The sequence below is a fragment of the Gorilla gorilla genome, chromosome 21 (genome assembly GCF_029281585.2).
Source record: "Gorilla gorilla gorilla isolate KB3781 chromosome 21, NHGRI_mGorGor1-v2.1_pri, whole genome shotgun sequence".
Taxonomy (NCBI): domain Eukaryota; kingdom Metazoa; phylum Chordata; class Mammalia; order Primates; family Hominidae; genus Gorilla; species Gorilla gorilla.
The window spans coordinates 75,958,755-75,983,699 of NC_073245.2; the positions used below are offsets into that span (position 1 = coordinate 75,958,755).

The 24,945-nt window shown below is 57.8% G+C and overlaps 1 protein-coding gene across 19 annotated transcripts in view; it reads left to right on the forward strand.

Annotated features, from left to right (window-relative positions):
• Window positions 1-339: 339 nt before the first annotated feature.
• Window positions 340-24,945, forward strand: part of RTEL1 (regulator of telomere elongation helicase 1) — a 43,905-nt gene continuing 19,299 nt past the window's right edge. For 11 of the 19 annotated variants that reach the window (XR_010132348.1, XR_010132349.1, XM_055372675.2 and 8 more), the window contains exons 1-14: window positions 340-1,074; window positions 1,843-2,114; window positions 3,910-4,108; window positions 4,462-4,555; window positions 5,157-5,238; window positions 5,440-5,500; window positions 8,675-8,750; window positions 10,142-10,226; window positions 14,836-14,901; window positions 16,210-16,363; window positions 20,309-20,347; window positions 20,432-20,510; window positions 21,917-22,014; window positions 22,787-22,842. Coding sequence is in view for 16 of the 19 variants with exons in the window: in XM_055372675.2 (XP_055228650.2) it covers window positions 2,013-2,114; window positions 3,910-4,108; window positions 4,462-4,555; window positions 5,157-5,238; window positions 5,440-5,500; window positions 8,675-8,750; window positions 10,142-10,226; window positions 14,836-14,901; window positions 16,210-16,363; window positions 20,309-20,347; window positions 20,432-20,510; window positions 21,917-22,014; window positions 22,787-22,842 (1,191 nt within the window). In the remaining 3 variants the exon portion in view is untranslated. The other 8 variants (XR_010132350.1, XM_063702448.1, XM_055372678.2 and 5 more) reach the window with 7 other exon arrangements.

Consider the following 24,945-nt stretch of genomic DNA (forward strand, 5'->3'; position numbering starts at 1 on the left):
GCCGAACCATATCAGCACGTATGGGGGGCACTGAAACTTGTGCTTGGTGCCCATTCATTCAACAAGTGTGTATGGCTGGTCTCCTCATCTTCGACTCCCTGCCGAGTCTCAGATAGGCAGCCTGCAGTTCCTTCACCAGAACAGGCACATGGGGCTGGGTGCCAGTGAGTGCTGGGGCTTCTCCGAGCACTATCTCACACCCGTGAGCATGGGCACGCATGGCATTCGCATGTGCCGTCAGTGGACATTAAACACAGCCATGAAGAAGCCACGAAGAAGTGCTGCCTGCCGGCCGTGCGCGGTCACGCAGCGCCAACTTCCTCCTGGGGCCTTCTGGGGCATGGGAGCTGCGGCCGCCCGAGACAAACATCCGTGACGCTGGGCTGACGCCACAGAACGGTGCGGGCCTCGCTCTTGGAGTCAGCCCTGCTGCCAGCCAGTGCCGGGTGCTGGGGACTCAGGGAGGCCCGCCGGGACCATTGCGGGACAGTGAGCCGAGCAGAAGCTGGAACGCAGGAGAGGAAGGAGAGGGGGCGGTCAGGGCTCTCAGGAGCCGGGTCCTGGGCAAGGCGCAGCCGTTTTCAAATTTTCAGGAAAGCGGTCGGCTCACACTCGAGCAGTGAAAAGATGCCTCTGGGGAGGAGGCCCGTGCAGCTCTCCGGGCAATGGTGGTGGCTCGGCCTAGAGAGGCGGTAGTGGAACGCAGACCCTGGTGGGGGAATGACATCAAGGGAGGAGACGGGCGGGACCCCAGATTTCTGCCTGTGGGCGATGGAAGTGAGGTTCACTGGCCAGCGGAGCCGGACACAGAACGCGCAAAACGCCGCGTAGGCTTGGAGGAGCCGAAGAGCAGGCGGACCCCCTCCGCGGGGGAACAGTTTCCGCCGGGAGCACAAAGCAACGGACCGGAAGTGGGGGCGGAAGTGCAGTGGGCTCAGCGCCGACTGCGCGCCTCTGCCCGCGAAAACTCTGAGCTGGCTGACAGCTGGGGACGGGTGGCGGCCCTCGACTGGAGTCGGTTGAGTTCCTGAGGGCCCCCGGTTCTGGAAGGTTCGCCGCGGAGACAAGTGAGCAGTGAGTCGCAGTGACCCTACAAGTGGTTCTTTTACCCGAGCGGCTCGTAGGCGCGTTGCGGTTTTTCGAAACTACAGCTCCCGGCAGGCCCCATGCCTCCCTCGGGGCCGCGGGTCGGCGGATTGGCCGCGCTGCATTTTGGGACCTGTAGTTTCCTGCGCTCGTGGGCGCTGGCGCCGCGGCGTTGGCTGAGCCCTTGACCAGGGCTGGAGGGAAGGGCCGACATTCAGTGTGTCCGCGTCTGGTCTGTTAGTCCCAGTTCCTAGGCGGGATTGAGGCTTAGAGAAGTTGAGTGATTTGCTGAGGGCTGCACGGGTTGGCATCCCGGCATGCTCTTTCGCTACTTTGGCTGCATCTGGTTGCCCACCCGGGCGGGATGGGGAATGGACTCCAGCCAGCCAGGAGGGCAGAGGGCTGGAGAGGCAGGGCCGGAGGTTCAGACCCTCCGCTCTGACGTTGCGCCTGGTGAGGCCGGGAGGGGTGCCGCTTGCCTCTTCAGCCCTCACGCTCTCGTGGAAGTCGCGGCATTACTGCAGGCGGAACTTGCAGCACTGTGGGCGTCTTTTCCAGAGAAGGACGGAGTTGTGGGGCGGGAGGATAAGGCAAGGCCCAGCCACTTCGCATCTTCGCCCCGCCAGCTCCTTGAGATGGGATATACCAGGGTTGCCCTCCAACCCTCTCCGCAGGAGGGACTGATGGAAACGCCTGGGAAAGTAGCCCGGTACCCACAAAGGCTGTCTACAAACAGAGTCTTACTGTCTTTCCCAGGTCTGTGCCATAGGGATTCTCGAAGAGAACAGCGTTGTGTCCCAGTGCACATGCTCGCATCGCTTACCAGGAGTGCCTGAGACCCTAAGATGTTCGGAGTGGTTTTTTCGCACAGACCCGAATAGCCTGCCCCTCAGCCACGCTCTGTGCCCTTCTGAGAACAGGCTGATATGCCCAAGATAGTCCTGAATGGTGTGACCGTAGACTTCCCTTTCCAGCCCTACAAATGCCAACAGGAGTACATGACCAAGGTCCTGGAATGTCTGCAGCAGGTAGAGCACAGGCCCCGAGGAAAGGACTGCGGGTGGGTGGAGCTTCAGCCAGGACGGGGTGTGCTTCCCTCTCCCCGCCCATTCCAGCCAGGCCCCTCCGGGCCAGAGGCAGCGTCTGTCATAAAAAGGGCTGGTGTTCCAGGTGGGGTCGGAGAGAGGATTGACAAGTAAAAACGATCGTCCTTTGAAGGGGGCCAGCCCCTCCACACCTGTGGGTATTTCTCATCAGGCGGGACGAGAGACTGAGAAAATGAATAAGACACAGAGACAAAGTATAGAGAGAAAAGTGGGCCCAGGGGACCGGCGCTCAGCATACAGAGGACCTGCACCGGCACCGGTCTCTGAGTTTCCTCAGTATTTATTAATTACTATTTTCACTATCTCAGCAAGAGGAATGCGGCAGGAGAGCAAGGTGATAGTGGGGAGAAGGTCAGCAAGAAAACGTGAGCAAAGGAATCTGGGTCACAGATAAGTTCAAGGGAAGGTACTATGCCTGGATGTGCACGTAGGCTAGTTTTATGCTTTTCTCCACCCAAACATCTCGGTGGAGTAAAGAGTAACAGAGCAGCATTGCTGCCAACATGTCTCGCCTCCTGCCACAGGGCGGCTTTTCTCCTATCTCAGAATTGAACAAATGTACAATCGGGTTTTATACCGAGACATTCAGTTCCCAGGGGCAGGCAGGAGACAGTGTGGCCTTCCTCTATTTCGACTGCAAGAGGCTTTCGTCCTTTACTAATCCTCAGCACAGACCCTTCACGGGTGTCAGGCTGGGGGACGGTCAGGTCTTTCCCATCCCACGAGGCCATATTTCAGACTATCACATGGGGAGAAACCTTGGGCAATACCCGGCTTTCCAGGGCAGAGGTCCCTGCGGCCTTCCGCAGTGCATTGTGCCCCTGGTTTATCGAGACTGGAGAATGGCGATGACTTTTACCAAGCATACGGCCTGTAAACATATTGTTAACAAGGCATGTCCTGCACAGCCCTAGATCCCTTACACCTTGATTCCATACAACACATGTTTCTGTGAGCTCAAGGTTGGGGCAAAGTTACAGATTAACAGCATCTTAGGGCAAAGCAATTGTTCAGGGTACAGGTCAAAATGGAGTGTCTTATGTCTTCCCTTTCTACATAGACACAGTAACAGTCTGATCTCTCTTTTCCCTACAGTCCTTGAGGGTGACAGACTTAGGAGTGCCTTGGGGGCCTCTCTGAGGAGCAGCTGGTATTCATGGGTCAGGAGGAAGCATTTCCATTAGAGGGGCAGCCGGTGGCCAGCCTCACTTGGAAGGTCTTTGAACCTCGGGGGTGCAGGGAGGTGGCAGTGGCGCAGGTTGCCTTCTCCTGGGTTCCTTGAGGTGCCCTCTTGTACCCAGCTCACACCCTTCCCCTCCCCGAGTTTCCTGCTCAGGTCCCTGTCTGAGAGCTCGTATGTAGGACATCAGATAGGACAGCATAAATGTTTGGATCCAGAAACGCAGAACAGTTTCCTATTTTGAGACTTGACACCTAATTAGTCATCTTACTATTTAAGCTGAAAAATAGTGTCGCGTTTTGGGTAATGTTCTGCAAATCGTTTGGTAATGGTGGCTGAGTTGCTTCACGCACTTTAGGGCAAGAGTGGGACTTGCCTGCAGACTTCTCCGCGGTCCCACAGGGCTCTCGCCACCTGGCAGTGGCCTCTGCATCTGCAAAGAGCTGCCCGCTGGCTGCCGAAGCTTGTCTCAGGGAAGCTTGTGTGGCCTCGCCTCTTCCTGGCTTCCCCGTAACCCTTGCTCCGAACTCCGTTCAGAAGGTGAATGGCATCCTGGAGAGCCCTACGGGTACAGGGAAGACGCTGTGCCTGCTGTGCACCACGCTGGCCTGGCGAGAACACCTCCGAGACGGCATCTCTGCCCGCAAGATTGCGGAGAGGGCGCAAGGAGAGCTTTTCCCGGATCGGGCCTTGTCATCCTGGGGCAACGCTGCTGCTGCTGCTGGAGACGCCATAGGTGACCCTAGTTCCCAGGCCTCTCCTGGCCTCCTGTGGGGATGGTTGGCAAGGGATGGCGCTGAGGGTGGGGTGGGCCCATGGGGACTCCTGCCGTCTCTCAAGCAGAACTCAAGGAGAATTTTGTAGGTGCTGTATAATTTCTCGCCATCGTGGGTGTAAACCTAGGGTTGGGCTTTTTTGCTGAATTAGGGCACGGCAGATGCCCACTTCACCCATTTTTGATAAACCAGTATCTGGGGTGTCAGATTCTTGGCTGTCTGCAGGGCCGAGTTAGCCGAATGCCACCTGCCTTTGACACGTGAGAACGTTGTCTGAGAACCATGACTTCTGTGCTTGCTTGTGTCTGGCCAGCTTGCTACACGGACATCCCAAAGATCATTTACGCCTCCAGGACCCACTCGCAACTCACGCAGGTCATCAACGAGCTTCGGAACACCTCCTACCGGTGGGTCAGACGAGTTTACACCTGTCTCGGGGTCCTCAAGAGAACCAGCTTGGCATGGTGCTGGGTCCACAGCCCATGCTGTGCTGTGGTGGAGGGTGGTGGTCTTTCTAGACGCTCCCCCGAAGTGTGCGGTGCGCTGGTGCCCAGGGGTGGGGTGCGGCCCGGGCTGTCTCCAATGCCCATTGCTTGTGAGGAAGCAGCTTTGCATTTGTGTGCTGACCTTGGGCGGGCGTCCTGAGCTCCTTGCAGGTGCTGTTGTAGCAGCTGTGCGGTAGGTCAGGGCTGGCCCCCAGTGCAGCTTTGCACATGAAGTAGGAGGAGGCCCTGCTGCTTGTCAGAGCCCAGCAGAGTCTTGGTGTTCTGTCGGGTTCCTGTGGCCGGACCAGTGGCAGGGTGCTGTGGAAGCTGTCGAATCTCCTCCCTCTGTCCAGTCCCCCCGCTCGTCTTCTAGCTCCCTCCTACGCCCGGGCCACGTTTCAGTTATGCTCGCTTCCTCTGGCCGCCGAGGCTCCTGCGTGTCTCCATACAGCTCACGCTGCAGGGCCACGCTGTGGGTGTTGGAGACAGCTCCTCCTCGACCCACGGTGCTCTCTCCCACCAGGCCTAAGGTGTGTGTGCTGGGCTCCCGGGAGCAGCTGTGCATCCATCCTGAGGTGAAGAAACAAGAGAGTAACCATATACAGGTAGGCTCCTGGGCTCCCGCTCCGGCTCAGTGTCCGACAGGCGAGTGCTGCTGGGTGTCCAGAGCCCCAGGCTGTGCTCCCGCTGGGCTAGGGTTTGAAGTTCACTGGGGGACTGCAGGGGAGGACCTGGTGGGGGTGGGGACTGGCTTGGGTCCTTTCTTGGCCGTGCTTCAGCTGCACACTCTGCCCTTCCTCCCACAGATCCACTTGTGCCGTAAGAAGGTGGCAAGTCGCTCCTGTCATTTCTACAACAACGTAGAAGGTACAAGCAGCTCGGTGGGACCAGGGTCGGGTTGGAGTGTGTGCAGCCTCTCAGGGTGGAGCTCAGTGGTGTCACAGCCTGGTTGTGCTTGCCCGTTGGGGCGGCCAGTGCAGCCATGTACCTGGGCCCTGTCTTCTGACTCAGGGCCACCCATGTTAGTCTTCTGTGTGGAAGAGCTCACACGGTGGTCTGAGACAGCCAGCCGGCAAGACTGCCTCTGGCTGGTGCCTGGGGCCTTGGATTTTGGGAAGGCTCCCTCCATTTCCTGATGAGAGGGGCTCCCTGCACCTAACCTGCTGGTGCAAACAGTAGGGGTTTTGCTGAACACCGGCTTTCTCTTCGGGGACTTTGTTGCTTGCCCAGCAGCAGGTGCTCCGTACCATCTTGGGAGGGTGTCCTGGAAGCCGTGTCTGGCCTCCCCGACCCTGCCCCGTGTGTCTTTTTCCTGTGCTGACCTTGCTGCGGAAAATTACGGCCCTGAGTGTGACTCCAGGCTGAGTCCTGTGGGTCCAACACGGGAGGCCTTGGGGCCTCTTCTGGAGACGGGATGTGAGTGACAGGAGCCGGCCGGGGCAGCTTGCCCTGTGACTGCACGTGGCCACAGCCTGTGAGGGCTGGGGGTGCTTCTCCACCCACGTGGCTGCCCCTCGGGTATGTCAAGGGTTTCTGGGGCTCATCACGGGGTCCTAGAGACAGTGGCAGGGTGCACCCCCGTCAGCTGCCCTTACAGTTTCTGTGACCTGAGGGTGGCATCTGTGCAGTCGGCGCGGTCTGTGCTTCTGTGGGATCAGGGTTCCCTCTGTTTCCTGCCTCAGTTGGGGCTCAAGCCTCAGGTGAGGTGGCCCCGGAGCACTCAGAAGGCATTGGCAGTCCTGTGGGCTGCTTTCTGCACTCCTGTTTGCTGAGTGCTCAGTGTGCCAGGACTGAGGACCCTGAAACTGCTCTTGTATTTAGGGCGGCGCTCCCCTGGCAGAGACTGAGCTGGGTGGTCCCGCATGACCCACTACCAGGCATTTCTGGGCCCTGGCCCTTGGAGGGACAGGGTGGGCGGAACATGGGCCTGCAGGGAGGCTCCCGCTTGCTGGAGGCATGTGCTGTGTTGCTGGAGACATCCTCTGTGTTGCTTCTTGTTCGCTGTGGTTTTTGGTCTGGTGGCACCAAGGACCCTCAGTCATCTTGATGTGTAGTTGTCCAGGCCTTTTTGGTGGTCCTAAGAAGGGGCTCTGCCTCTGTGCCCCCAGGTTCCCTGACAGGAGCTGCTGGCTCGTCCCGGTGATGCCTGCGGGACGTGACTCTGGGACGGGGGGTTGGGCAGATGTGCTGTTGGAAATTCTCAAGCAGGCGTCATTTCCGAGGTCCTCACCTGGATTTCCAGGGCAGGAGTGCCTGCTGGGTGTCCCCAGTCCCACGCAGCGGGGGTCCTTGGGATAGCATGGAACTCTGAGCATGGGCCTGGCCAGCCGTGGTCCTGGACAAGGGCAGTGCCCCGGTGGCTGCTGGGCCTGGGACCTGGTGGGGACGCTGGGCCTGGTACCTGGTGGGGACGCTGGGCCTGGTACCTGGTGGGGACGCTGGGCCTGGTAGCTGGTGGGGATGCTGGGCCTGGGACCTGGTGGGGATGCTGGGCCTGGGACCTGGTGGGGAGGCCTCTGACTGCCTCCTGGTGCTGCTTCCGTCCGTGTTAGGCCTCTGGGTGTTGGGGCCCCCATCTGTCTCCTCCTCCAGGCCTGTGGACTCAGACCAAGAAGACACAGGCCAGCCCCTGCCTGTCCCGCTTGGCTTGGGCTCTCACTGCCCGACCTGGCAGGAGGTTGCCTAGCCGTGAACCTTCGCATCCTGTCTGCCACCCGGACAGGCTGTGAGGGGGTGTCTGCAGCACCTGCACCGGCCTGGGCATCTTTAGAGTGGGCTGCAGCTCCCGGAGGGGTCTGAGAGGAAGGGAGGCAGGTATTTTGGGCGAATGAGGAGACAGCTGGAGAGCTGGCACCCTTTCTGGCCTGCGTCCTGTGAGGACTCTGGTTGGAGACAGCAAGCTTGGGGTCAGCCTGGGGCAGAGCCTCTGGGACAGCCCCGCCCCTCGTCCCCCTTCCCCTCGCAGCTCCTGTCCTCGCCCCGCCCTCAGCTCTCTGCCAGGCAAGGTTTGGCAAGTGCTGCTGTGCAGCAGTGCCTGCTGATTGGCTGGTCTGTTGCTATGGTGCTGCCCAGGGGTGTGCTTTTCCTCCCCTGCCTTCCCTGCTATCCCTGGGAGTATCTGGGGTTGGGTCATCGCTGGTGTGTGTGAGTGTATGTGTGTGTGTATGTGCACGTGTGCGTGTGTGTGCGCTTCTGGCCTCTGCAGCTGAGTCCTGGCCCTCGGGGGGCCTGGCACCTCCTGGGGACAGGCACAAAGCAGCCATGATGGAGTCGGGAGCTGGGGGAGGCCCCATTGCCCCACGTGGCTGCCCTGAGACTCTGGGGTGCTTGTTAGAAGAGGTCTCTGGTTCTGTCTGTGTTTAAGCAGCTCCCTAGGGAATTTTTGTGGTTCCAGTTTGGGGGGCCTGTACTGTAGAGGCAAGGGAGGGGCAGGACATCCCCCAGACTCTGACTTCTGTAGCCTTTTCTACCCGGGGCCTCTCCGCCAGTACAGGCAGTGTCCTTTGCCAGGGCTGCCATGCTGCAGAGGGGAGTGGGCCACCGTTTAGCCCAGAAAACCTGGCTCTCCCTTAGCTGGAAGTTCTGGGCCTGTTGTGGTTGGCAGGGAAGCTGAGTGACGGTGCTAATCACAGGGACACCTGCAGGGGTTTGTGGGAGATGCCTCTGTGGCCTGGGGCAATAGCCTGAGGGGCTGTTTTTCCCAGCCCTGAGGAGGGTTGAGTGTAGCCACCACTCCTGTCCTGTCTTGGGCTGTCTCGGAGAGGATGCGTAGAACCCTCGGGATCCTGCTGGCCTCCGTCTGGTCCACCCTGAACCTCAGGCCTTCTGTGGGCAGAGGCGGGTTCCCTCGGGATCACTCGGGTGGGGGCCTCTCTTGGGCACCTGAGACCCTCAGTGGGTGCTTTGTGGCGCGTTCACGGTTGGTGGGGGACACCCAGCCCTGCCCGCCGTGTAGGAGCCGTTCTGTCCTGGCCATCCCCCTGTGGTCTGGGACTTAGTGAACCCTGAGGGTGTGTGTTTACCCCTGCCTCACACCTGCAGAAAAAAGCCTGGAGCAGGAGCTGGCCAGCCCCATCCTGGACATCGAGGACTTGGTCAAGAGCGGAAGCAAGCACAGGTGAGACCCCTCAGTGAGGCCACGACCACTGACCTTCCATGGCCCAGCTCTCCTGTGACCTGTGGAGGCCCGGATATATTTCTTCCCTTTTCTTTGTTCCTTTTTAAATTATGAAACTAACCACCAACCAGTACGAAAAAGTTTAAGCAGCTCTGAGGAAGACAGAGTAAAAAATTGTCTCTCTCTTCCCTGGCCCTCAGCCATCCCCGGTGGCCACCGTGGAGTGTGGACGGAGCCCTGCAGGCCTGTGTCTGTGCAGAAGCACGCACAGTTTTGTCTGCACAGACTGTCCTGCAGTTGGCTGTTTTCACTCCGCGTTGTGGGTATAGCTTCCCATGCTGGTGCTGGGAGCTCGGCCTTGTTCTTTTGAGGACAGCAGATGTCTCCTATGTCTACCTCTTATAGATTCAGAGATTCAAGTTATAATAAAGCTTTTCTTATATTGAGGGGGAAACCTCCCCCCCCCCCTTTTTTTGAGACAGGGTCTCGCTCGGCTGCCCAGGCTGCAGTGCAGTGTTGCAATCTTGGCTTACTGCAGCCTCAGCCTCCCAGGCTCAAGCGATTTTCCCACCTTAGCCTCCCAAGTAGCCGGGACTGCAGGCACGCACCACCATGCCTGGTTAATTTTTGTATTTTTTGTACAGACAGGGTCTCACTCTGTTGCTCAGGCCAGTCTCCTGAGCTCAAGAGTTCCACCTGCCTCGGCCTCCCAAAGTGCTGGGATTACAGGTGTGAGACCCCATGCCCGGCCAGCTTTTTTTTTTTTTTTTTTTTTTTTTGAGACGGAGTCTTGCTCTGTCGCCCAGGCTGGAGTGCAGTGGTGCGATCTCGGCTCACTGCAAGCTCTGCCTCCCAAGTTCACGCCATTCTCCTGCCTCAGCCTCCCGAGTAGCTGGGACTACAGGTGCTCGCCACCACGTCCGGCTAATTTTCTGTATTTTTAGTAGAGACGGGGTTTCACCGTGTTAGCCAGGATGGTCTCGATCTCCTGACCTTGTGATCCGCCCACCTCAGCCTCCCAAAGTGCTGGGATTACAGGAGTGAGCCACCACGCCCGGCCCAGCTCTGCTTTTTCTTAGTGGTTCTGCGTTGTGTTTGTTTCTATCCAGGAATAGGGTTGGTTTTACTTTTCCATCGAGTTTTTAAAGAAACGACAATTTACATGGTCGGAAACTCACGTGGACTCCCCATCCCTTGGTCGGAAACTCACATGGACTCCCCATCCCTTGGTTGGAAACTGACGTGGACTCCCCATCCGTCCCAGACAGCAGCTTCCCACCTGGGCCCTACGTGCAGGACGAGGGCTCCTTCCGGGTCAGAAGACATGGCGGCTTCGGGGCACCGTCCCCTGCATGGGGCACTCACAGGATCTTCTCCTCTCTCCTTCCCAGGGTGTGCCCTTACTACCTGTCCCGGAACCTGAAGCAGCAAGCCGACATCATCTTCATGCCGTACAATTACTTGTTGGATGCCAAGGTGGGGGCTCAGTCCGCGCAGCTGACGACTCCTGATGTCCAGGGGTGTCCCTGGGCTTGGGAACGGCTGTCCGAGCCTTTGCTGCTTCAGGGCCTTAGATCAGCAGGCCTGGGTGGGAGGACTCACCTCTGTCACCGGGCAGGGGCTCAACCTGGCCAGACACACTTGTGAGCAGCCCCAGGCCACAGGTCAGTTTTCTGAGCAGTCTGGGAGTGGGCAGGCTGGTGGGAGTGAGGAGAGACCTCCAGGCTGTGGTCCATAGGCCAGTGCCTGCTCTTGATCCTGACAGCTCAGGTTCTCTCCTTCACGTCAGGCCACGGGAGGCACCGAGAACGCAGGAAGCCCACTGACTCCCCTCTTCCCAGCGCGTGCCCGGCCCCACACTCACTCCCCCTCCCAGCATGTGCCTGGCTTCACACTCACTCCCCTCTTCCCAGCGCGTGCCCGGCCCCACTCCCCTCCGCCCTGTGTGCCCAGCCCCACACTCGCTCCCCGCCGTGTGCACGGCCCCACGTTTACTCCCCCAACAGCGTGTGCCCGGTCCCACACTCACTCCCCCCACAGCGTGTGCCCGACCCCACACACTCCCCTCCTCCCAGTGTGCCCAGCCCTGCTGCCCTCCTCCCCATGTGCCCCGCTTTTGTGCCCCACACTTTTTATTTAGTGCAGGTGGGATCACACGCCGCGGGTCAATGGTTTGTGTGTTCACGTGACGATGGCGTGGTGACGTTTCCAGATCCTGTCGTTGGTTTGCTCATTCTCGGGGTGCATATTTATTGAGAGCTCATCATGCTGGGTGCTATTCCAGGCATAGCAAGACTGGCTTCACTCACATGGAGCTTTGATTCTAGTGGTGGGGACAGGTGGACAGCAAAAGAGTAAGCACGTGAGCTGACGATACTGAAGGGAAATAGAGCAGAGGGAGGAGGCGGAGACAGAGCCAAGTGGGCCCAAGTGCGATGTCGGCGGGAGGTGGGGAATGCTGGTGGGTCTGAGGGGAGCCTTAGCAGGTGCAGCAGAGCAAGGGAAGAGGTGAGTGGGGGCGGCTGGGGGGCCGACTCCTGGGAAGCTGTTGCAGAACCCCACAGAGAGCTGGTGAGGTTTGCCGTGGTTGTGGGTGACTCGGTGCTTTGAGCCCTGGCTGCCCCTGGGAACCATCTGGAGAGCTTCTAACCCAACCAGGCCCCTCCCTGGGACAGTTATATCACAGCTGGTAAGCCGAGTCTAACACTTACACGGAAACGCAGAAGATCTGAAACAGCAAGATGACCGTGAAGAAGAACAGAGCTGGAGGACTCACCTCGCTGCTTTCAAGACTCCTCCAAAGCTGCAGGAGTGGAGCTGGAGACGGCCCAGCTCAGGCACGGGCCTGCAGGCCATGGAGAAGGCAGCAAGCTCAAGCTGACCCACACGCATGTGGTCGTTGTTTTTTTTTTCAGTTGGAATCTCACTCTGTCACCCAGGTTGGAGTGCAGTGGCACCATCTCGGCTCAGTGCAGCCCCCGCCCCTGGGTTCTAGCGATTCTCCCGCCTCAGCCTCCCGAGTAGCTGGGATTACAGGTGTGCGCCACCATGCCTGGCCCATGGTGATTGTTTTTTGACAAACACGCCAATTTAATTGAGAGAGGAAATGAAGGTTGATTTCTGGTTTTCTGAAAAAATGGTGCTAAGAACAGCTGGATATCTGTTCGGAAAACAGTGACTCTTAACTCTTGTTTTACCCTGTATAAACCTAAATGTAAAAGCTAAACTAAAAGTTATAGAAAGGAACATGGGGGAGGTCTTTGCAACTTTGGGGTAGGCAGAGATTTCTTAGTATGGATACACAAGGCACTAGCCATGAAGAAAAACATTAAAATTTAGACTTCACCAAAATTTAAAGCTTCAGCTCTTTGGAAGAGTTGAGAAAATGAAAAAGCAGTTAAAGGGAGAAAATACTTCTTTCAAAGGACTTAAAAAAATTTTTCAGCCCTCCTCTGATTTCAAAGGACCTTTGACCAGAGTATGTAAAATTCTCTCATAACTAAGCAAACAACCTAGTTAACCACCGGGAGAGCATCCGGACAGGCGTTTCACCAAGATGGGTGGAATGGCCACTTAACCACCGGGAGAGCATCCGGACAGACGTTTCACCAAGATGGGTGGAATGGCCAGTTAACCACCGGGAGAGCATCCGGACAGACGTTTCACCAAGATGGGTGGAATGGCCAGTTAACCACCGGGAGAGCATCGGGACAGACGTTTCACCAAGATGGGTGGAATGGCCAGTTAACCACCGGGAGAGCATCCGGACAGACGTTTCACCAAGATGGGTGGAATGGCCAGTTAACCACCGGGAGAGCATCCGGACAGACGTTTCACCAAGATGGGTGGAATGGCCAGTTAACCACTGGGAGAGCATCCGGACAGACATTTCACCAAGGTGGATGGAATGGCCAGTTAACCACTGGGAGAGCATCCGGACAGACGTTTCACCAAGGTGGATGGAATGGCCAGTTGAGCACATGGAAAGTCGCCCAGCATCTCCAGTCATAGGAGAAGGCAGATTAAAGCCACGGGGAGCCGACACTGTAGTCCCACTAGCATGGCTGAAATTCAGAAGCCCTGAGTGTGGCATGAGGATGTGGAACAGCTGGATCTCATCCATCGCTGTGAAGTTGTGTAGCCACTCCACAAACGTGTGGCAAACAGCCAAGCCGGGAGAAGGGAAGACGTGTTCAAAGATTTATATGTGGCCAGGCTCAGTGGCTCAGGCCTGTAATCCCAGAACTTTAGGGGCCAAGGCTGGGGGATCGCTTAAGCCCAGGAGTTTGAGACCAGCCTAGGCAACATAGGGAGACCCCATCTCAAAAAAAAAGAAAAGGAAAGAAAAGACTTCAGTGTGCAGGTTTACCAGAGCTTTGTTTGCAGTTGCCAAAACTGGGAAGCAGCCCGCGTGAGCCCATCCACAGGTGAATGGACAGACCGTGGTACCCGAACACTAACAGCAGCCACGGGTGTGGACTGTGGTCACACAGCAGCAGGGAGCCAATGAGTCTCGGACGTGCTAGCCCAGAGAGGCCCATTGAGGAGGACCTACTGTTTTTTGTGTTTTTGTTTTTTGTTTTGAAATGGAGTCTCGCTCTGTGGTGCAGGCTGGAGTGCAGTGGTGTGGTCTTGGCTCACTGCAGCCTCCGCCTCTTGGGTTCAAACAGTTCTCCTGCCTCAGCCTTCCGAGTAGCTGGGACTACAGGCACCCGCCACCACACCCGGCTAATTTTTGTATTTTCAGTAGAGACGGCAGTTCGCCATGTTGGCCGGGCTGGTCCCAAACTCCTGACCTTGTGATCCACTCACCTTGGCCTCCCGAAGTGCTAAGGTTACAGGCATGAACCACCGCACCCGGCTGCACCTACTGTTTTATTCCATTTATGTGACACTCTGTTAATAGAAAAGGCAGGGGTGGGGCTGGTGCTTATATGGTGCACATAACTGCCAGAACTCAGTACACTTAAAATGAACATCTTAATGTGTGAAAATTTTTTTTTTTTTTTTGAGACAGAGTCTTGCTCTGTCACCCAGGCTAGAGTGCAGTGGTGCGATCTCCGCTCACTGCAAGCTCTGCCTCCTGGGTTCACGCCATTCTCCTGCCTCAGCCTCCCGAGTAGCTGGGACTACAGGCGTCCGCCACCATGCCTGGCTAATTTTTTTTTTTTTTTTTTTTTTGTATTTTTAGTAGAGACGGGGTTTCACAGTGTTCGCCAGGCTGGTCTCGATCTCCTGACCTCGTGATCCGCCCGCCTCGGCCTCCGAAAGTGCTGGGATTGCAGGCGTGAGCCACCGCGCCCGGCCAATGTGTGAAAATTTAAAAGTACCAAAGCTGGACCCCACCCCAGATTGCTCCCATGACACTCTGTGGGTGGGACCTGGGAGTTGGGTTTTGTTTTGTTTTGTTTTGTTTTGTTTTGTTTTTGAGATGAAGTCTCACTCTGTCGCCTAGGCTGGAGTGCAGTGACACAATCTCGGCTCACATTAACCTCTGCCTCCCAGATTAAAGCGATTCTCCTGCCTCAGCCTTCTGAGTAGCTGGGATTACAGGCGCACACCACCACCCACTGCTAATTTTTGTATTTTTAGTAGAGACGGGGTTTTACCATGTTGGCCAGGCTGGTCTTGAAATCCTGACCTCGTGATCCGTCCACCTCGGCCTCCCACAGTGCTGGGATTACAGGCGTGAGCCACCGCGCCTGGCTGGGAGTTGGGTTTGTAAATCTCCCTGAGTGGGGCTGGGGCAGGGAACTGTTGGGTCTGGGTCTTCCTGGCTCCTCTGGTCTGTGGCTGCCTGACTGCGGTGGCTGGGGGCTCCCAGGGCATCGTGGCCATCTGTCTTGCTGAGCGTGGCATGTGCCTTTCCATGCTGTGCATGAGCGTCTCCCGGTATGGTGAACTGCTGGTTAGGGTGGGGCGGTGTTGCCAGGTTGCCATCCAGGCCTGGCCTCTCCTCTCGACGTCGCCGGCGCTGTTTCTCATCTGCACTTGTGATGTTCGATGCCTGCTGCACGTGTCTTGGCTTCCCTCTTTCCCGGCCTCTGTGAGCTCCAGCGCTGCATCCCTTCTCTTCCTCCTGTAGAGCCGCAGAGCACACAACATTGACCTGAAGGGGACAGTCGTGATCTTTGACGAAGCTCACAACGTGGTGAGTCTCCGCCGGCCTCCTAAACACCTCCTGTTGCTTCTGGCCTTTTTGTCAAGAGCCACGCAAACCTTTCTGGAGGGGCTCTGGCCAAACTCCTGAAGCCCTAGGTGCCCAGGACTGGGGACTGAGCATACCAGGAGCTTCTGCCACCCCCTCCCGCTCTGATCCGATGCCTCTGCTGGGGATGGAGACTGGCCAGCTGGGCCAGGGACCTGCCCGTCAGGCGCAGGGCCCCCACAGGCCGCTCACCAGACCCTTTCCCTCCAGCCAGCTAGGGGTCAGCCTGGGCCAGGGCTGTCTCCTCTGCCCTCGGCAGCAGCAGGCGTATGGTCTTGCCTGCAGTGTCTCTGCCCTTCCGGCCACATGGCCTGAGACTGAGGCAGGAGAATCGCTTGAACCCTGGAGGCAGAGGCTGCAGTGAGCCAGGATCACACCACTGCATTCCAGGCTGGGTGACAGAGCGGGATTCTGTGTCAAAAAAAAAAAAATGTTGACTGGGCGCGCTAGCTCATGCCTATAATCCCAGCACTTTGGGAGGCTGAGGTGGGCGGATCATGAGGTCAAGAGATCAAGACCATCCTGGCCAACATAGTGAAACACCGTCTCTACTAAAAATACAAAAAAATTAGCTGGGCGTGGTGGCGTGTGCCTGTAGTCCCAGCTACTCAGGAGGCTGAGGCAGGAGAATCGCTCAAACCCAGGAGGTAGAGGTTGCAGTGAGCCAAGGTCACACCACTGCACTCCAGCCTGGTGACAGAGCAAGACTCCATCTCAAAAAAAATAAAATAAAAAAGAATAATTGGCAATTCCAGTGAAATAATTGTTTGTTTGTTTGTTGAGACAGGGTCTCATTCTGTCGTCCAGGCTGGAGTTCAGTGGTATGATCTTGGCCCACTGCAACCTCCACCTCCTGGGCTCAAGCCATCCTCCCACCTCACCCTCCCGAGTGCACACCACCACGCCCGGCTAATTTTTGTATTTTTTGTAGAGACGGGGTTTCCCAGCGTTGCCCAGGCTGGTCTTGAACCCCTGAGCTCAAGTGATCTGCCCACCTTGGCCTCCCAAAATGCTGGGATTACAGGTGTGAGCCACCGCGCCCGGCCTGAAACAATCATTTCTAAATATTGGTGTGGGCCACACAGTCATGTTTGGACCTACTTGTGGCCTGGCCTTTTAGAGACCCCAGGCCATGGCTTTGGGGACTTGGCTGTCAGCCTCCTGTGCCTTCTGCACCCCCACCCCATTTCTGCTTTCTGGAACCCCTGATCCTGTCCTGTTCTGTGGTGATTCGGGTGTGCTTGGGCTTAGGAGAAGATGTGTGAAGAATCGGCATCCTTTGACCTGACCCCCCATGACCTGGCTTCAGGACTGGACGTCATAGACCAGGTGCTGGAGGAGCAGACCAAGGCAGCGCAGCAGGGCGAGCGCCACCCGGAGTTCAGCACGGACTCCCCCAGCCCAGGTGCGTTCATAGCCAGGCTGCTCAGTCCTGAGGCCCGCGCTGCTGCAGGGTGAGCCCCACCCGGAGTTCAGCACGGACTCCCCCAGCCCAGGTGCGTTCATAGCCAGACTGCTTGGTCTTGAGGCCTGCGCTGCTGCAGGGTGAGCCCCACCCGGAGTTCAGCACGGACTCCCCCAGCCCAGGTGCGTTCATAGCCAGGCTGCTCAGTCCTGAGGCCCGCGCTGCTGCAGTGGGCAGCCTGCCCTGTGGCTGTGTGTGGTTGGCCTGGGCGCCATCTGTTCAGGCTGGCACTGCAGGGCATCCGCTTCTCTCAGAGGCTTCTTGGGTGTGAATTCTTCGGGGTCCTGTAGCCTGTGGAAGGGCTGGTATTGTTCAGTAGTTCTGGTATTTTCCAAAGACATATGTCTTCTCCCAGCCAGTATCAACTTGGCCTCCACTGTGTAAAACTGGAAAACTATACTTGTGAAGCTGAGTTGGGAGCATCGCTTGAGGCCAGGAGTTTGAGACCAGCCTGGGCAACATGGCGGAACCTCGCCCCTGCCAAAAAATTAGGCAGGTGTGGTGGTGTGCTCCTGTGGTCCAAGCTTTTCCGGAGGCCGAAGTGGGAGGCGTGCTTGAGCCTGGGAGGCAGAGCTTCCGGTGCCCCAGGTGACTCCACTGCACTCCAGCCTGGGCGGCAGAGTGAGGCCATCTCAAAAAAAAAAAAAAGGAAAACTAAATATATTCACCGTAAGGGCATTTTGCATCTTTAAATGATCCACGGATCTGGCATGCATCAGCTGCTGTGCCTGTAGGTTCCTTCCCAGTGTTTGTCCAGAGGTGTATTTGCACACAGCGCTAGTCACGGCATACGTGGAAAACGTGGAAACCCTTCATGGATGTTGTCATTTGGTCTATATTTTCTTTCTTTTTTTTTTTTTGAGATGGAGTTTCACTCTTGTTGCTCAGGCTGAAGTGCAATGACGCGATCTGGGCTCACTGCAACCTCCGCCTCCTGGGTTCAATCAGTTCTCCTGCCTCAGCCTCCCAAGTAGCTGGGATCACAGGCGTGCGCCACCACGCCCAGCTAATTTTGTATTTTTAGTAGAGACGGTTTCTCCATGTTGGCCAGGCTGGTCTCGAACTCCTGACCTCAGGTGATCCACCCGCCTCGGCCTCCCAAAGTGCTGGGATTACAGGCGTGAGCCGCCGCGCCCGGCCTTTGTCCATATTTTGTACGTGGCTTCTGTAAACAGCTGACTAGGAGTCTGTGTGAATATCTTCATAGGTTCTGCTGTGACACTACTTGCTCGTGAGCATCTCCAGGTGTAAACAGCATCAGCTTCCCCCATTTTCCTTTAAAATCGCACATGTGGACGGACACCACGGGGACCCTGGACCCTGGGGAGCCCCGTCCTCACCCTTCTCACCAGGATGGCTGCTTGGTAGAGAGTGAGTTTGCAAAGTTGGCATTTGTTTAGTACGGAAGTTATCAGGCGTTCTGGCTGTAGAATCCCTTTATATATATATATATACACATATTTAAGTGACAGGGTCTCACTCTGTTGCCCAGGCTGGAATGTGGTGGTACAATCAAAGCTCCCTGTAGCCTCGGCCTCCTGGGCTCATGGGATCTTCCCGTCTCAGCCTCTTAAAGCACCGGGACCCCAGGTGTGCACCACTGCCACTGGCTCTCAAGATTGCCACGGAGGAAGTTGCAGTGGGGAAAGGGGTTCCTGGGACTTTGAACGCTCCACCTCCCTCCTCTCCACAGTCCCCCAACCCCACCTCTCTAACAGGGTGGACGGCCACCTCTTTCCATCCTTCGCTTGGCGCAGGGTGGGGAGAGTGACAGGTCTCCTTCCCTCATCTCGGCAGCTGCCATTTCATCACTGACATAACGTGGGAGAAACATCCACCCACCCCCAGGGCTGTGTGAACATCACCACGGGGACTTCTCCACTCTTCAGTTTTGTTAGTTACTTGATGTGCAGGGCTTTTTGTTGTAACTAGTGGGGGACGTGTGGTGGGGTGGGCTTCTGCCATCTCATTCAGGACCGGAACTTCAGTTTTCATCCCTATTCGTTCCCCCACCCCTTTAGAGATGGTGTCTCACTCTGTCACCCAGGCTGGAGAGCGGTGGTGCCATCACGGCTCACTGCAGCCTCCACCTCCTGCAGCCTCCACCTCTTGGGCTCAAGTGATCCTCCTGCCTCGGCCTCCCAAGCTCCTGGGACTACAGGCGTGTGCCACTGTGCTTGGCAGGGTCCATTCTTTTCCTCACACTTTATTTATTGAAGAGCCCAGGCCGTTTACCCTGCAGAGTCTGAATCTGTACAGGAGGGGCAGTCACACGAGTTCCCCGGTTTACTCTGAACTTAGGTGGCTTGAGGGCCCCAGTTAGACTGTGGCCACCCTTTGCCTGGCTCCAGATGGGATGTCCTTTCTATCAGAAGGCTCACAGTATCTCCTTTCCAGTTTCTTCCCATGTGAACATTGTTGCTGCTGAACACCTGAATATGTTAATCACTGGGGGACTGCAAGATGGCAGTGTGCTACTTCCATCATTTAGGCAGTTAGCAGGAATAACTTAGGACCGTGCTCTGCACCACATCAGCTATGTGGTGATCCCATTGACACAGGAAAGGTGGGACAAATGCTGCGGATGGGCCGGGTGTGCTGTCTCACACCTGTAATCCCAGCACTTTGGGAGGCCCAGGCAGGCGGATCACGAGGTCAGAGATTGAGACCATCCTGGCCAACACGGTGAAACCCCGTCTCTACTAAAAATACAAAAAAATTAGCCAGGCATGGTGGTGCATGCTTGTAATCCCAGCTACTTGGGAGGCTGAGGCAGGAGAATCACTTGAACCCAGGAGGCGGAGGCTGCAGTGAGCTGAGATCGCGCCACTGCACTCCAGCCTGGCAACAGAGCGAGACTCCGTCTCAAAAATCAATCAATCAGTCAATCAAGTGTCATCACTGAATGTTTGTGTGTGAACGTGGGGATTGGTCCTGCTCCATGCTCCATCCTGAATCTCACTCCTGGCCTCAGTTGCTCCACCTTGAGGTGTTTTCGTGTGGGCTCTTGTGTCTTGACCCCGGCGGTTGTGGCCTCTTTGCTGTCTGGGAGTCAGGATTTTTCACACTCATGTCCTGCTCCAGACCTGGAATCAGCCAAGTCTCCCAAGAAGCCCTGCTTTCTTTTCCTGCAAGATGGTATTTCAAGACCCGCGACGAGGCAGCGGGTTGGTCATGGTTACTGGGTTGGTCGTTGTTACTGGCTGTTTTCGTGGAGATACATCCATACGCACAGGTGTGTTCACAAATGTTAATTCTAAAGGTCAAACACCTGGCCAGGCACAAGGGCTCACCGGTAATCCCAGCACTTTGGGAGACCAAGACTGGTGGATCACCTGAGGTCGGGAGTTTAAGACCAGCCTGAGCAACAGGGTGAAACCCCATCTCTACTAAAAATACAAAAATTAGCCGGGCATGGTGGCGCACACCTATAGTCCCAGCTAGTCGGGAGACAGACACGAGAATTGCTTGAACCTGGGACATGGAGGTTGCAGTGAGCAGGGATGGCGCTGCTGCACCCCTGCCTAGGTGACAGTGACACCCTGTCTCAAAAATAAATAGATAAATAAAGGTAAAACACCTGCTCCTCTTGGTGTCTCCAGTTTGGATTTGGCCTGTGTGACCTCTTCCTTCGCCTGTTGGTGGATTTGGCCTGCATGGATTCTGTGTAGCCTCTTCCTTCCCCTGTTGGTGGATTTGGCCTGCACATATTCTGTGTGGCCTCTTCCTTCCCCTGTTGGTGGATTTGGCCTGCACGGATTCTGTGTGGCCTCTTCCTTTCCATGTTGGTGTCCTTTTTTCCATGCCAGGAATCCTGGTTCTCAAGGGCGGGGTTGTTGGCACGAGCGTGATGCAGACTGCCTTTGCTGCCTTTCTCTTGCCCAGGGCTGAACATGGAGCTGGAAGACATTGCAAAGCTGAAGAGTAAGTGCTGCCCTCCCCGCCTCCTTGCGGCTGGGTGGGGCCTCCTCCTTGCGAGGAGGTGGGTGACACCTCCTCGACCCACAGTGATCCTGCTGCGCCTGGAGGGGGCCATCGATGCTGTTGAGCTGCCTGGAGACGACAGCGGTGTCACCAAGCCAGGGAGGTGAGAGGCGGGGAGCCTGCCCCTTCACTGCAGGCCCAGCCTAGAGCTAGAAACGGGCCGTGGTGCAGTCCTGGGCCGTCACATCACGAGTGAGGCCTGTTTTCAGGCCTGTTTTCCCTTTTTGAGACCTGGGAGGAGCGCCTGCTTTGCATGATCTGGTTGCTGAGATGTTGAGAGGAACAGCACACACTCCCACGGGACAGCACCCGCCCCCACGGGACAGCACATGCAGCCCTGCGGAACCGCACACACACCTCACGGGACAGGACACGCACTCCGACGGAACAGCACTCACACCCACGGAGCAGCACATGCACATACCCACGGAACAGCACACACTCCCACGAACAGCACACAGCCCCCCACGGAACGGCACACATTCCTACGGAACGGCACACCCACTCCCATGAACAGCACACGCACCCACAGAACAGCACACACACCCACGGAACAGCACACGCACTCCCACGGAACAGCACACTCTCCCATGCGGGGCCGCTGGGTTTCCTGCAGTTTCTCCTCCTCCAGGCCTTTCCCTGGACCCTGGTCCAGTCGGTCATTTGAGCACAGGTGCCTGTTAGAACGAGACCTTCTTGTTAGGACGATGAGTGTCCCAGCCACCACCTCTTTTGGACTCCGGGAGGCCTGGAACGTTCTGAACGCTCCGTGGGGCTCCAGTCTTCTCCGCAGCCAGGGCAGCAGGGTTTGCTGTCTGTCCTGCAGGCAGATGAGGAGTCAGGGCTGGGGCCTGTGTGGGGGCTCTCCTGAGCGCACAGCCGCCGAGGTGGAGCGTGTTCTGCCTGAGCGCCGACCTGGTGGGGGGAATCCCAGTTGCTTCCAGGTGGAGCCACTGTCCTCAGCGTAATGCTCAAGGCTCTGGCCTGGCTCCTCGGCCACCCTGCACCCTCAGGGGCCCCTCCTGTAGCTTCTGCTGCCCCCATCACTGTCACTCTCCAAAGCTTTGGGGACTCTGCCCAGAGCCACCGCCTCCCAGAAGCCCCTGACAACCTCCTGACGACCCCCTAGTGGCCCCATCCCTCCCCTCTGACGGCGGCCCGTGCTCTGAGGCGGCTGCTTTTCCTTGGTGCTGTTCTCGTGCTGGCCAGGCCTCCTCTCCCTACCTGGAGGCTCCTGAGGGCGGAGGCCTCTCACCTCCAATGCTGGCGTCCCCTGGAGGGCTGAGTTTGTTTCCGAGGGAAGGAAACTTCCACAGTTGTTGCCTTCAGTTCCAAAGCTGCAGCCTGATTTCCCCCTCCAGGCTCGAGCCTGTTTTCTTCTCCTCGGCAGCTACGTCTTTGACCAATGTCGTCCCCCCTCAGGCCCGAGCCTGCCTTCTTCTCCTCAGTTCCCAAAGCTGCAGCCTGGTCCCCCCGCCAGGCTCAAGCCTGCCTTCTTCTCCTCGCCAGCTACATCTTTGAGCTGTTTGCTGAAGCCCAGATCACGTTTCAGACCAAGGGCTGCATCCTGGACTCGCTGGACCAGATCATCCAGCACCTGGCAGGACGTGAGTGCTGGCGCGGGGTCTTTGGTGCGGGCAAATGTGGCGTAGGGGGTGCAGCAGGTCTCCATCTTGGCAGTCAGGACTCCCCTGGCCGTCACCTGGCTGTCAGCAGGAACAGGCCCACAGAACCTCATCTTCTGATCGGGGCGTGGAGGCGTTAGTGCCACTTGCCAGCTGCCGTAGAGCCTGTCCCAGTTCTGCAGCTGGCGGCTTCGTCCTACAGCCTCATCCCATTATTCTGCTTTTGAGAAAGAGCAGCCCAAGGCCCTAGCTGGGTTGTGGGGCCTCTGGCTTCTCCACACCACCCCGAGTTCTGCTTCTCAGAGTTGTGGGGTCCAGAGGCTTTGCCCAGAGGCGGTGTCCCCATGGGCTGCTCTGGTTTGAGGTGCCGGGCCCAGCGGGGTCTCTCCTCTGCTGCACCCCCGGGTGCTGTCTGGTTTGAGGCGCCGGGCCCAGCGGGGTGTCTCTGCTGTGCTCCCGGGTGCTGGGGAGGGTGGCTTTTGCTGCTTCAACCCTTAGGCGACCATAGAGCCTCTTTTCAAGTCCCACTGACCCCCTTGGAGACTCTGTCCCTGCCTGGCTTCTCTCCTGGCTGCTGGGAAGAGCAGGCGAACTGCCCGCCCTGAATGGATGCTGCGCTCCACCCTGGGCCCCCCATTGGGCAGGAGATGGAGCTTGGCAGTCGGGCTGAGCTGGCTCATGCTGGAGGGACCGGGGCTGGGGTCGGGGCCTCCCCTGCCTGCAGTGTGGGTGTCAGCTCCCTACTGCCCTCCAGGTGCTGGAGTGTTCACCAACACGGCCGGACTGCAGAAGCTGGCGGACATTATCCAGGTGGGGCCTGCTCCTCTGTGGTGTCTCCTTCCCTGATGGAAGCCGGGCGGGTGCCTTCTCCTGCTGTATTAGTTAACTGATTCTAGACTTGGGGATGGGAGAAAGGCCCCTACACCACCTGTTTCTGATTGGCAAACTCTCGGCTCCTTTCCAGTGCCCTAAACCCACACTGGGCCTCCTGCAGGGATGGGGGAGGACGAGGTCTGGTGGCACATGCCCAGGGTGACGCTGGTGAGGGAGGACGCAAAGGACAGTGGGGGCCGGGGAGCCGCTCCTGCCCTGTCCAGGCCCTCAGGCCAGGGGGGACCCACTGCTGGCAGCCCCAGCAGCCCCAGCTGCACGCAGATGAAGAGCTCTGGACACACACGGCTTCCTGAACAGCTCCAGGGACAGACAAATGGGGACCCTGTAGGTTCCCGGCAGGGGTGTCCCTGGGAGCCCATGATTGGGGGTGCGGCCCTGGCCCCCTTCTCCTTGGCCCCGTCCTGTCCTGCAATGCCCGTCCCCTCCCATGTGAGGTCTGCTTGTGGCTCCATGCCTATGGCAGCACCTGCTTTCCCTGGTGTAGAGATCCTTGTCCGGTTTGTGGAGGGCAAGCCCCATTTTGGGTGCTCTGGGCACGCTTGCCTCTCCTGGGCCTCGGTGGGTTTTTTAGAAGCAGACCCAGAAGTCCCTGACTGGGAGGCCATCAGTCCTGGGGAAGCCAAGGCACAGGTGGCTGTGTGGAGCCGTGTGAGGCCTCCTCTGTGCTGCCCACGCTGTACCTGCTGGCCACACGAGATCATGGCAGGGTTAGGCAGGGCTGCCCAGCACTATGACAGCTTCATGAGTGTCCGTCTGGCCTGTGGGGTGCTTGAGCTGGGGGAGGCCGCATAAGAACCCTGGGATGCATGGCTGGCCTGTGCATGGGGTGTGGTGTTCTGTCCATGCTGCTGGGCATGGAGCTGCAGATCCCGGAACAAGCAGGCACTGCCTTCTTCACAGACGCAGCTCTGAGCGGGGGTGAGACCTGGGCAGGGACCAGGTGGGGTGGGCACGGGGTGGTGGGGCCCAGGCTCAGCCCTCCCTCCACTGTGGCCGTCTCTGTGGCCAGTGACGCCACAGCCTGTGTCTTCTCTGTGCGGTAGCTGGGGCTGGAAGGACTGCACTGCCTTGTCCTCCCAACTCCTCCCCAAAGGCACGGTGGGCATCCCAGGGCCAGACCCCTCTGTGGCTCCTGCCTACCAAGGGCTGCTGTGCTGTCCCGCATGGAGTGTGGTTGGCTCTTCAAGCAGGAGGCCGTGCATCTATCAGGTGGACCTGCTTCCATGTCCCTGATGGGTCACTGCAAAGCACCTCCAGCACATGGCCAGGCGAGGTAGCCCTACAGCCCAGGGCCTGGAGGGCAGGTGTGAGCTGTCCCGGGCCTGTCCCTCCCTGGAATGCGGCTTCCCAGGCTCCCACTTATGGAGAAGTCTCCTCCGCACTGTGGAACCGAATCCTAGAAAGTGGCTTCCGAGGTTCCTACACTCGAACTGAATCCTGGAATGCGGCTTCCAAGGCTTCCAGCTATGGAGAAGACTCCACACTCTGGAACTGAATCCTGGAATGTGGCCTCCCAGGCCCCCAGCTATGGAGAAGTCTCCACACTCTGGAACCGGATCCTGGAACGCGGCCTCCCAGGCCCCCAGCTATGGAGAAGTCTCCACACTCTGGAACCGGATCCTGGAACGCGGCCTCCCAGGCCCCCAGCTATGGAGAAGTCTCCACACTCTGGAACCAAATCCTGCAACGCGGCCTCCCAGGCTCCCAGCTATGGAGAAGACTCCATACTCTGGAACCGGATCCTGGAACGCGGCCTCCCAGGCCCCCAGCTATGCAGAAGTCTCCACACTCTGGAACCAAATCCTGGAACGCGGCCTCCCAGGCCCCCAGCTATTGAGAAGTCTCCACACTCTGGAACCGGATCCTGGAACGTTGCCTCCCAGGCTCCCACTTATGGAGAAGTCTCCACACTCTGGAACTGAATCCTGGAATGTGGCCTCCCAGGCCCCCAGCTATGGAGAAGTCTCCACACTCTGGAACCGGATCCTGGAACGCGGCCTCCCAGGCCCCCAGCTATGG